The 12,794-nt window shown below is 41.7% G+C and overlaps 1 protein-coding gene across 5 annotated transcripts in view; it reads left to right on the top strand.

Moving 5' to 3' along the window:
* Window positions 1-12,794, top strand: part of FGFR2 (fibroblast growth factor receptor 2) — an 81,591-nt gene that overhangs the window by 45,769 nt on the left and 23,028 nt on the right. For 3 of the 5 annotated variants that reach the window (XM_041415770.1, XM_041415766.1, XM_041415767.1), the window contains 3 exons: window positions 4,977-5,167; window positions 7,736-7,880; window positions 10,057-10,259. In XM_041415770.1, the coding sequence (XP_041271704.1) occupies window positions 4,977-5,167; window positions 7,736-7,880; window positions 10,057-10,259 (539 nt within the window). The remainder of the gene's footprint in view (window positions 1-4,976; window positions 5,168-7,735; window positions 7,881-10,056; window positions 10,260-12,794) is intronic. The other 2 variants (XM_041415769.1, XM_041415765.1) reach the window with 1 other exon arrangement.

Here is a 12,794-nt window from a genome sequence, read left to right as displayed (position 1 = left end):
CCAATGCAAGAGGCTGTGATTACAGTCTGGCCTAAAATGCTGGAGGATGCTTTTGAGACCCATAATTTACAGCATAATTAGCATCTTCCAAAGCAACAGATGTTGCAGCATCTGAAGGAAGGTGGCTGGGAGTGAATAGTGTTTTATCCAAACAGGGTCCAGGCTGCTGCTGAATGTTTCCCAGGCTTGGAGTCAGGCAAAATAAGCAACTAGAGCTGAGGGTGCTGTGCTGACCAGGGCAAGGGAATAAGAGGGTATGGCAGATCTGTGTTTTCAGTGACAGCTGGAACTACTTCATTGCTCATTTAGTGCTGACTGAATGCACAGAACCTCTACCAGGGGCTATTGATCCAGAACTGGTGCTCAGAGGCATCATTTGAGGGATCCCTCTGTAGTTGCTCAGTGGCAGCCATCAAGATGAGTTCTTAGAAGTCAGTAACATTTCAAAACTGTGATTGAAGGCTCTGATAAATGTGTCTAGCTAAAAATTAGGTAATTTTTTTGTCTCTCATTTCCCCCCTTAATTGAGGATCTCTCCATTGTCCCCAGAACTCATGCTTGGTCTTGCATTTGCTATTAAGCTTTTATTTTTCTAGCCCACACTTGAATCCCACATTTGCAAGGAGAGGAAACAAGCACATTCAAAAGCAGAAAATAAGAGTAGTTTTCGTTTTCTTTTTTTTCAATGAATCGGATGCCTTATGCAAAGCCCATTGAATTCCCTGTGAGTTTTCCCCCTGACTTCAATGGGCTTTGGTTCTGGCTTTTAGCTCCCCTGAAAGGTCCTGAACTATCTGTGCTGGGGTGACAAGGAGGCTTGGAGAGACAATTCCCAGAGCTCTTCTCAGCCCCGGGCACAGCCAGGTTGCTAAGGAGACTTGGCCTGGCCAAGGTCCTGGAGCTCCCCCCTTCCGGGGTTATTGTCTGCTGTCCCTGCCAAGGCTCTCTGGTGGCAGCAGTGCCACTCTCTCAGCCACAATCCCTCTCCACTGGCCTCTGGCAGCAGCAATTCCTGCCCTGCATCTCCCCTCTGCTGCCTGCTTGGCCAGCAGCCTCCCTTCCCATGGCTGCTCCATCCTGCTCCAGGGCTGCAGGGATGGGCTGGTGTCTGCAGGTCTCCCTTGGCTCTGAGGGCTGGGGTTTGGCCCCTGTCACCCACCTCCACACCCCAGCATCTTTCTTCACCTCCTACGGTTGCATCACTTTCTTCTTTCTCTCCTCTCTCCGTTCCTCCGGCCAGCAAAAAAAAAAAAAAAAAAAAAAAAAAAAAAAAAGGAAATAAAGCCAAGATGGGGAAGAGATGAGTCCCTTTTGTGGGAATCCTCTGTTCAGGGGCTTAAATTCCATAAAGAGCCAGTTCTCAGGATTCCTTGTGAAGTGTGTAGGCTCCAATAGTCATTTCCAGCAGAAGGACAGGCTCCCACCATCTCTAGGGGTCCTGCAGTGCTTGGAACTTCCTGGGGAGCTCCTTCCATTGTACCAGGTTTGCTTTTTTTTTGAACCTGTATTTTCCAGCTTTCCTGGATTCTTTGTAGTTTTATCTCTTGGAGGGTGGTATTTTGAACTTTTAACATTAACAGGCTAAATGACAGCTTCCTCTAAGCCTTTTGGGCAAGGTCTCTTTGTCAGCCATCCCTTCAGATAGCAACTCTGTTTGTCTACAGATAAGTGAGCAGAAATGCTCAAGCCCTGGGCACTTTTATGGTGGTGTAAAATGTAGGTGCTTGTGGCCTTGAATCTGATATATCTCATGTGAACCATCATTTTGACTCTGTGTTTTGTAGATAACTACTTCCTCAGATGGGGATGATGTTGGTTTTGTATCTAGATGCAAGCTGGTATACTGTCTCTTATGGTGGGATCCAGCACAAAGCAGGTTGGGGGTGATTTTCTGTGTTATAGCATATGTTTTTGACTTGATTTTATAACAAATTGTGTCATCAATGAGATTGTAACACTGAAATGTCAGTGTTCAGGCAGCATATATTTATTTCTCAAGGTGTTTCTTCAATATTAATGAACAAGAGGAATAGTAAAATCAGCCACCAGAGCTATGAGATTTGTTGCCAGCTTGTTTTGTATGAAAAAATTGTTTAAATAACTAGAGATGTATCTGATCACAATGTTTTAGTGATGATCCTGATTACAGTTATTAGGGAATGATAATATCACTTTCAGCAGCCTTAAAGATTTTTATAAAGGCAACTTTGACTCCTTTGCTGGTGTTCAGTAAAAAGGAACACACTGTTTCCATCTAATATTAGTGCAGCTAGCTGTTTGAGTGATGATATTTGCTTACAAATGTACAGCTTGTATTTTAAATGCTGAATAGTGATGTGAGATTTATGAACATGGCTTTGACAGTACCTGTGCTTAACAGAGTCCTTAGATGTGTGTGGGTTTGCAGAGAAGTAGGATAACTTCAGGATGTTTTTGGATAACGTCCTGAAATGAGTATTTCCAGGAAAAGGTGCTGTACAAAATTAAGCTTGGTCTTTGGTAATTAGTGGAAGTTGCTGTGTAGCTATTTTCCCCAATTCTGAGTGTATTTTGTGGGCTCTTTGGACCCCAGGTTTGCCATGAAGCCTGCTGGATTTGCAACCTAAATGGTGATGGTTTTGTTCTCCTGTGCTGTTTGCCTGTGTGGGCACAGGACTACTCCCCTGTGCTGAAGTGAAGGAGCTGGTGAACACTGATCCATGTGTGGCAGGGCAACAAAAGTTTATTTTTAACACATTTGCCTTTAGAGAAGAAATTTCAGAAGAGGCTGTACGTATGTAGTCATCCACATGCACACACTTTTAATTTTTTTAAACGAAATTGGGGGCCAAGATTGTGGGAACTCTGCTTTTACTCCTTTGCTTTGCCTCCTCTTTTTTGGTAGAGGAAATCCTTGACAGTCATCAATAAAAGATTAAATCATTGATGGCTATCAGGATAAACTAAACACATCTCGTGTGTGGATGCTGGCATAGTAGGAACTTTTCCAAGATGTTTCAGGCCTCATTCTCTGGTTTGTTAAAGGGCAGAGAATAAGGTCACAAAGGAAATCAAACCCTGATGTGGAGAAATGAAACATGAGGCCTACTGACTTCTAAAAAACATTTTAAATAACATTCTCTAAGGTTTCATTTTATACCGAAGGCAGCTGTAATAAGTTTTGGAAGATGGTGTAAGGTTTCTATTAAAGGGAGATTTTTGCTTGCTGGTTTTGTACCCAAATGAAGGAATGAGGGAGATGGAATTAGAGCTTATTTAGTATAAGGTGAGAAACTAAAAGTTCTCTCCAGAACTGTAAAATAATAATTTATATGTTCTACTGCAATTTACAAATTAAAAAATATGAAACTGTTCCTAGATCTTTGAAAATGACACACATAGCCATGGAATAATTTAGTAACTGCAATGCAAATGCACTTTTGCCACAAGTAAAATAAGACTGCTGCTTTGTAGTGTGCTGCCAGCACAGCCTCAGTGAATAAATTCCCAGTAGATGTTTGCTGCATGCCAAATATATTGGACTGTATAAAAGATCCCATTGTTCAATGGCATCATTATTTGCTATTATACTCACAATGTTTGCTTGTGAAACAATTTATTGGAGACAAGTATGTTTAAGAAGGAACGCTTGGTTTGAAATTCAGCTGATTTGGCTTGTAGTGTCAGAGCTTTTACAGTATATAGCCTCTAAAAATAAATATTTAGGTCTGCTATTTTTTACTTATCTTTGAAAGAATTCCTGGAGCAGGGGAGAACGGGGAGCTGAGGCCGGGGATGGCCAGTGAGCATTTCAGTTCTGATTCATAGCATTGTTTAGGTTACAAAAGCCCTCTGAAATAATTGAGTCCAACCATCAACCCAGCACTGCCAAGGCTGCCACTAAACCACGTCCCCAGGTGTCACATCTGCACACATGACTTTTAGATGCCCTCCCTGGGCAGCCTGTTCCAAAGCTGGGCAATCCTTTTGGTCAGGAAATTTTCCCTGGTATCCAATCCAAACCTCCCCTGGCACAACCTGAGGCCATGTCCTCTCATCCTGTCACTTCTCACCTGTGAGAAGAGCCTGACTCCCACCTGGCTAAAACCTCCTGTCAGGGAGTGAGAAGGTCCCTCCTGAATCTCCTTTTCTCCAGGCTAAAGAACCCCAATTCCCTCAGCTGCTCCCCATGAGAGGCTGACTGAAAATGTGTGAGAAGTACTTATGCCTGGGCATAGATTAGAAACTGAATTGGCTCACATTAAACACACTTCAGTTTTCCAGAGAGCTCTGTGTTTGCCTGTGTCTTGGTGAGAATAAGAATGAAGCAGTGTTTCTGCTGCTGTGTCTGGGTGAAGCAGAGAGTAGTGGTGGTGGTGGCACTGATTAGAGCATTTTAAGAAGCTGAGCTGCCTCATTTGTACATCCTGCATGCTGAGGCTTCTGCTACTAATTTGAGAAATTGCTTTTGGTTTATTTTAACATGTTTTAAATCAATAATAATTCAAAATTAATAATATTTATTCTTAATGTGTATCAATTTTTCTTTTAAATAAAAATAATAAATTAATCAAAAATAATCAACAATATTTCTTCTTAATGTGTGGAGGTCTAGTCAATTCAAGATATTATAGAGCTCAGAGGTAACTTAATTACGGTAGCTTAAAAAAACCCAAAAGGAGATATTTTACCTAATTAGGTCTGAGTTAAACCATGGAAAATGAGCAAAGTGTTTAAGCAGGGTTTTCCCCTTCTCCCCCCAAAATGGCTATTCTTTAAATTACAAGTGTAGCACTCAAGCCATCTCCTTTGAACTGCAGGTTTTGTTACACGCTTTGGCTGCGGTGTTATTTCGGAGGAGTCAGCCAACAGGCTTACAGGGCTTTTTGGCTGGGGTTCACTTACAGTTTTCTTGGCAGCCCTGCTTATTTATGCATCTTTATTTCTCTCTCTCTCCCCCTCTCTCCCCGCCGTTCGTTCGTTCCCTGCTGGCGCAGAGCGCTCCCCGCACCGGCCCATCCTGCAGGCGGGGCTCCCCGCCAACGCCTCCGCCGTGGTCGGGGGGGACGTGGAGTTTGTCTGCAAGGTCTACAGCGATGCCCAGCCCCACATCCAGTGGATAAAGCACGTGGAGAGGAACGGCAGTAAATACGGGCCAGATGGGCTGCCTTATCTCCAGGTTTTAAAGGTGAGGCTTCGCAGATGCCGGCAGCGGTGATGCCTTCTTTAGAGCGTGGTGTAAATCCAAGGATTTTGAGTTCTGAGCTTCTTTTGAAAGTGGAGATGTTTATGTTAAAGTGAAATGATGAGTTAGATAAACATTTGCTTGTCTGAATGCTAACTGTGCAGCTTATAGACACTGTTTTTCTCCTTTTTACTTCCATGAAAAGTCCTTTATATATGAATGTTCCAGGCATGACTTGTTCAGAACAAAAATGAAAATCCTTCTAAAAAATATCATTGACATGTTTGCATGAGTAGAAAGCGTCTAAAACATACCTGGGACAATCTTCTCCATTTCTTTAATGTTTCTTCAGCCTCTTGATTTCAAAGAAACGTGGCAGCTGCTTCCAAAAGCTTGCTGGAGGACTGGGCTGTCTGGATGCTGAGCCTGCAGAGGTGTCTGGTTTGGAGCAGTGTATTGGTACTGTCATTCCTGCCAGTTTGGAGCAAGCCTGACCAGGGAAACCGAAGCTTTCCAAGCTGGGTGGCATTGCCAAAACTCTTGTCAGGCAGGACAGCCACCTCTGTACCTGCTTGTCTCATGCAGTACCTGCCCAGGTGGATTCCTTTCTCCCCCACGCTGCTGTTTTCTAACTCCTTGTGTGATGTTGTGGATGTGAGAAAACCAAACAACAACTAAAAGGAAAAAAACAAAAACAAACAAACAAAAAAACCAACAAAACCCCAAACCCTTCAATGTTTAGAGGCTGATGTGGAATATTCTGGTGCCGTGTTGGTGGTGGGACCATAGACAGATTGGTGTCCATTGTGGGCAGCAGTGACGTTGTTCTCCTGTGTTATTGGTCTGTTCTAGCACTCGGGGATAAATAGTTCCAATGCTGAAGTGCTGACACTGTACAATGTGACAGAGGCGGACGCTGGAGAATATATTTGTAAGGTCTCCAATTATATAGGGGAGGCCAACCAGTCTGCCTGGCTCTCTGTTCTGCCAAGTGTACAAGGTAACAATGTTTTTTAAAGCAAGCTGGAAAAAATGGTGCTTTGGGAGACTGCAGGCAGCTTGTAGGATACTCTCTGGCCTTGGTGGTATATGTGTAATCCTCCTTTGGTGGTGCAGCTGGTGTTACACCAGCAGCCATGGAAAAATTCCCACAATATTCTCTGTACCAGAAGCACTGCTTTGGTTTCTGTTTGCTGATCTTTATTCTCTCTTTGGTGTCTTTGTGTCTGCGTGTGTGTGTGTTGAACAGTTTTGTTGCTAATTCTGCATACTCTGCAGTTCACACAGAGGATACTCCTTGAATAATGTAATTACAGCCTAGCAGTGTGTATTTATATTTACACATAGGTGTGTATATATATGACCTGTTCACATAAAAACCCCCTGGAGCACAAGTCAGGTAAATTTAGTCACTGTGACTGTGCAAGTGGGGGGGGTTTTCCAGGTCTTACTCACCCATTACTAACTGGGTTTTACTCAGCAGTTACAATAAAGAAAGGCGACCATGTGACTGCAGCCTACAACTAAATTTACCTCAAAATTGTCCAATAAAAAGGTATTTATTCCCTGATTTGTATTTCAAAGTAACATTTTTGAATGGAACAGAGATCAAAAGTAGCAAACATTAATTTCTCTAAACCTCCATTACTGAGATCTTGATGCTGATGCCCTGATGTACCCATCTTGGGGCAGCTGGGAAGTTCCAGGCCTAAGATTTACTCCATTTGTATGAGTTTGGATAATCACTGATACTTGGATTGGTGCACAATGTCAAACAACAAGTCTGGAAGATGACCAGTAAAAACCACAAAACGTGCAAAGTTTTTTCCCCTCAAAGTCTTGAAGATGTAGAAAAATATGTTTTATTTTCATCTCCTGGTTCTCAAACCTTTGAAGTATTTTCTGTCCTACCTGTGAGAGCCACAACTGAACAAGATCTCTGATTTTTGAGCAAGAGTTGCGATGCTTTTCACTGTGCTTCTAAGCAAATCATCAAATATTTCCAGATTTGAGATTTAAACAAGATTTGGCAACTCTTCACAATGTACAGTAGTAGTTACTACTCAAAAGTGCTGTGCAGTGGGTGATGCAAGGATCATACAATCTAAGACAGCTACTAAGTTGTCTTTTGGAGCAGAATTCACCCCTTTTTCATAATTTTCGAGTATGCTTTTATGGTAAATTCTTTCCTCTGAAACAGGTCTCTACACGTGAAGGATCCCACATTCTGTCCTACTTTGTTTTCTCTTTGTTTTCCTTTCAACTTTCTCTTGTCATAAAAGAAGAAGAAAAAAAAAAAAAGATTTGTGGGTGAATTTTTCCATGTCTTTTGATTGCATGCATGTTTAGGTGGTGAGTTTAGGTCTGGTGAAGGGTGTTGATTACTTTCTGAGGTGAGCTGGGACCTGTTGGTAAACGCCTTTTGGATGAGGGATTGTGGATGGGGAAGGAGCTTTGCATCTCTCCACCTCTGCCTCTACCAATGCAAAGCCCTGTGGCTCCATCTCCCTATCCACAAAAATTCTCTCAGTGTCTAGCTTTTTCTCCTGCTTCCCTCTTGTTTTTTTTTAGGCTGCCGGTGTTAACACCACGGACAAAGAAATTGAGGTTCTCTATATACGGAATGTAACTTTTGAGGATGCTGGGGAGTATACATGCTTGGCGGGTAATTCTATTGGGATATCCTTTCACACTGCATGGTTGACAGTTCTGCCAGGTATACACTGCTCTCTTTCTGTGGTTTTTCCTCTTTTTTTCCCCCCCTCCCCTTGTTGATTGCTGCAGAATTAGCACGGCTTCTGTCTCATAAAAAAGACTTTTACAATGATTTTGGCTTTTTAAGCGCAGTTGTCTCAAGCCAGTGAGTTGTTCTGTCACGTGTTTGCAACTCCAAAAACCAAACAGCAACAGCAATGAAAAAGGAGGTGGAATGTGTGGCTATTGCACTTAATTGAAATGTTTTTACATCGTCAAAAATGCTAAGGAGCTGCATTTCCTTAGCACTTCAATGAGACAACTGAAAATCAGCCTGTAAATCATTGTAAACTTTGTCAAGAGGATGAAATTCAGTTCGTTACAAAGTTTGGAACTAATTTGGCCATAGTTATGTACTGGCTCATTAAAATGCCTGAGCTGTTCAGTGTACTTCAATTCACTTTTACCTATCGTGCAAATCTCTCATGGAAATTCCAATTTCAATGCCAGAGGATCATGTACAGAAGCAGTGCCTTCCATATCTTGGGAATCGGCTCCGTGCATCTTTAAACATTGCATGCTCTAAGAAAACAAGTAGTCATTTGCTTTTACTGCAAAGCATGTCTTGCTGTTCTGGGGTTGATGATGTTTCTGTCCTTAAAAGAAACAAACATCAATGTGCTTTATTGCCTGAAAATTATTATCAGCTGTTAGAAGATGTAACTGTAGCTGGTTTTGACATTAGTCAAATTTTCTCATTTATAACTGTTGGCAGCTGCCTCAGGAGTTCCTTTGGAAAAAAACATGAACCACCTGAGGTTTGCTGGGTCATCTTGTGCTTAACATTTATTAATTGTTAATCCTAAGTAAGAAGTACAAAACCTGCATGTGCGTATTGCTGAGGCTCACAGTGTGGGAGTTAAAGGTTCCCACTGTCTGCAGATAATTTCTTACCTTTTATTGAAATATATTGAACAAGGCAGCTTTATTCCATCTCACTCTGAACTGAACCCCGAGCCTGTGAGGTGTCACCAAGCAGGCAGAGCAGTGCTTGTGTAGAGCTTGCTTCTGCTGGCAGTGTTTGCATTTTACAAGTGCTTGAACAGCATTTTTTTTTAACCAATTTTCTTGAACAAAGTATTTTTCTAAGCCTGGAAAGGCACATGAAAATTTCAGCTTGAAAATGTGCATTGCTTGCGGAGTGACCGCTGATGGCTGTGGAATGCTGTTTATCCGGGGGTTGAATCCCAGATAAGGGATTAGGGACACTGTTTGCACATATAACTGTCTTGAAGATAGCTTCAAAATGGTTTCAATCAGAGTAACAGCCCTGGAGAACCACTCCCTCCCAAATCTAATCTCATAGGCCAGTAACCACTGATGAGGTTACTTGAAAGACCACAGTCCTCGCAGAAGAGGGCTCGTTAATTAACGTGTTGCTGCCAATTCGCTTTTCACTTCAATTATGCTTTTTAATCCAGCACTGGGCTCCTTAAAGGACCTCAGGGGAGTTGGGCACCCAGCATGAAACACAGCTGGTTGAGCAGCTGGACAGCCAGCTCCTTGAAACCCTTTTGAAACGCCTAAGCTGAGTTTATAGATGATGGGGGACTGATTCATCCTCCCTTCCCTCTGTAAGGGGGAGATCCTACTGCAAATTTTGAATATTTTGAGATCCTATTGCAACTTTTGAAGAAACAGGCAGACTTAAGCAGGCTCAAACCCAAACATTAATTTTCAGATGTAGACATTTTTCATTCAGGCTAGCTGATTAATCTTTGGATGTGCTTTTGTGTGGTTCACACGAATTGCAGTGCTCTTTCATTTTGACTCGAGTAACAAAATGAACCTGAGCCTAGTTTGGACAGTTTTTTCTTCCCTCTAAAATTATCCTTAATCATGCAATATTTCAATGTATATGTACTTACCTACCTAGGCAGACACGTGTGTATGTTTGTGTATGCATACATGGATGCACAAGCTCACACTCAGTGCAAACTGAAAAATCAAAGCAGTAATCTGGAAAAAAGAATTACCCTCAGATTACAAGATGGCTCAAACATCCAGTGCTCTGAATATCACACAAGAATCGATTATATTTTATATTTTACCATTACTTGCTCCAAGTGCTGTCCCGAACGCTGCCTTTTTGCTAACCCTGTGGCCTGATTGTTCCCTCCTGAAACCTTCCCATCCAGCTCCTGAGAAAGAAAAGGAATACCCAGCCTCTCCAGACTACCTGGAAATAGCAATTTACTGCATAGGGGTGTTCCTGATAGCCTGCATGGTGCTGACAGTGATCCTGTGCCGCATGAAGAACACCCCCAAGAAGCCGGATTTCAGCAGCCAGCCCGCTGTGCACAAGCTGACCAAGCGAATCCCCCTGCGCAGACAGGTAACAGAAAGTAGATAAAGAGTTTCAAAAACCTTTTCTTAACCCCAACAACCAAGCCAGCACATCATTCCTGCTGAGGAAAGGGAAGTGAAGGAGGGAATTAATAAATTCTAGCAGATTGCGGTAGGGGTGGGATAGAGGGAAGGACTTAGCACAGCGATGGGCGTCTCAAGGAAATCAGGGTTGGGCTGTTAGGGAGGGGAGAAATGCAAAAAAGGAAATATGTTCTGTATTAGCAGTCTGGAGATGGGAAAAAAAATGTATTTCAAGTATTTTGGGGCCTGATCCCACAGCTTGTTGGAAAAATGTTACTGCCTTAATGGGCTTTGGAACAGAATCCTATTTAATTGTATATTTATGATGTTTCTAAGGTGATTATTATTGTAGTAACTAGGTACCAGATACAGAGAGGTATTTTTCAGGAAGACTTTTGAAGACCAAAAGGGAGGGAGTTTCATAGCCAGGCATCCAGAAAGCACCCCAAAATAGAAAAAAAGACTGTAATAAAGTAAAAATAGGGGAGATACTATATCAGATCTTGGACAGCTTGATTAAGATAATGATGCTTTTGAGCAAGAAACAAAAGCAAGTGCCAGATTTAAAATGCACACAACAGCATCACATGTAATACATTTAACAATTGTTTGTGGCTGGCAATGAGCAGTTCTGGAGAGGATGATGCCACGAGCAACAAACCAGTTGAACAAGTAACAGGACTTTGGCTTTATCACAGGCCACCACTTGCCAAAACAGCCTCCATTCCCACACACTGTCCTCTCCTGAAGGATTTGTGGTGTTTTTAGAAGGTGGAGTTGAATAGGTTTTGATTTTCTTGCCATAGGTCTTGAGGCCAGACCTCTGCACCCCCAGGTTTCAGCCCTGCAGGATGGGGGATGTTGGAATCTGAGGTTGGGGTTCACCTCAGCAGCAAAAAACACTGTCTGGGGGTGTTGGATCCAGGCTCTGCCCAGGGAATTAGGATGTGAGGGTTCACTTTGTGTCCCAGTGCACCATGAGTAAGTGGTGCAGAATTTCTGCAGATTTGTTTTTTGCAGCCTGTCCAGAATATTGTCACTGTCAGAGTAACAGAACCCTTAAAAAGGGTTCTTCAGCGTGGGTAAGTGTTTGAAATGAGATGCATGGGCACGCAGAGTGGGAGATTCTGAACAGTATTACATTTTTCTGGACCCTTGTTTCATGGTGTCTGAATTTCCTTGGTTAAAAATATCAAGGAGTGGAATGCTTTAGCTACCTTACTCTGAATTCAGTATTTTACAGAATCTTGAGGTAGGGCACCTGAACATTTTTCAATGTGAAACATATTTGGTTTGTCTTATGAGCAAAAAATGTTAATTCTGACTTATTTTGCCACTTTAGGATTTTTGGGGGGATTTTTTTTTTCTTTTTTTTTGGTATTGCTTTGTTTTTGTTTGGTTTTCTTTTCTTTGTAACTTTGATTTTACTTATTTGCTTGAGTATCACTGGGACAAAGAGGGACTTTTCACTCTGAGTGTGTCAGAAAGAGTGATGAGAAGCCCTTTTTTTTATGAGGAAAAAATTTTAAATTTTTTTTTTTTTTTTTTTTTTTTTTTTTTTTTTCTCTGACTTTCTTTGCCACTTTAGGATGTTTTTTGGGTGTTTTTTGCTTTTGGTTTTTTTTTTTTTGTTTTTTTTTTGTTTTGTTTTTTTTTTTTTCTTCTTTTGATTTCGCTATGCAGATTTGTTTTTTGCAGCCTGTCCAGAATATTGTCACTGTCAGAGTAACAGAACCCTTAAAAAGGGTTCTTCAGCGTGGGTAAGTGTTTGAAATGAGATGCATGGGCACGCAGAGTGGGAGATTCTGAACAGTATTACATTTTTCTGGACCCTTGTTTCATGGTGTCTGAATTTCCTTGGTTAAAAATATCAAGGAGTGGAATGCTTTAGCTACCTTACTCTGAATTCAGTATTTTACAGAATCTTGAGGTAGGGCGCCTGAACATTTTTGAATGTGAAACATATTTGGTTTGTTTTATGAGCAAAAATTTTTTTTTCTGACTTATTTTGCCACTTTAGGATTTTTGGGGGGATTTTTTTTTTCTTTTTTTTTGGTATTGCTTTGTTTTTGTTTGGTTTTCTTTTCTTTGTAACTTTGATTTTACTTATTTGCTTGAGTATCACTGGGACAAAGAGGGACTTTTCACTCTGAGTGTGTCAGAAAGAGTGATGAGAAGCCCTCAGCTCAACATTCACACATCTCTCTGGCTAGAAATCTGTGTGGCTTTCTGGACAAAGGAGGCCTTTCAGATGTTGTGTGCTTAGCCAGAGAGAGAGAGATACATATCAACTGCTTAGATAGGAGACATTTGTTAGATTTCTGCCTGAATATAAAAGCCTAATGACTCAGAGACAAGTTGATGGTATAAAAACTACCTAGGATTTGGTGTGAGCTCAGTTGTGTCAGCTGGAAATGGTTCCTCGGGGAGCAGAGTGTTTTTCATTTCATGTGACAGCAGTGCCAACCACTGCCCTCAGTTTAGCTATTTATCCTTAAATGATGCA

The sequence above is a fragment of the Onychostruthus taczanowskii genome, unplaced genomic scaffold (genome assembly GCF_017590055.1).
Source record: "Onychostruthus taczanowskii isolate IOZ18803 unplaced genomic scaffold, ASM1759005v1 scaffold5, whole genome shotgun sequence".
NCBI lineage: Eukaryota > Metazoa > Chordata > Aves > Passeriformes > Passeridae > Onychostruthus > Onychostruthus taczanowskii.
The sequence above is the reverse complement of the archived record's forward strand: the minus strand, read 5'-3'. Positions and strand labels throughout refer to the sequence as shown.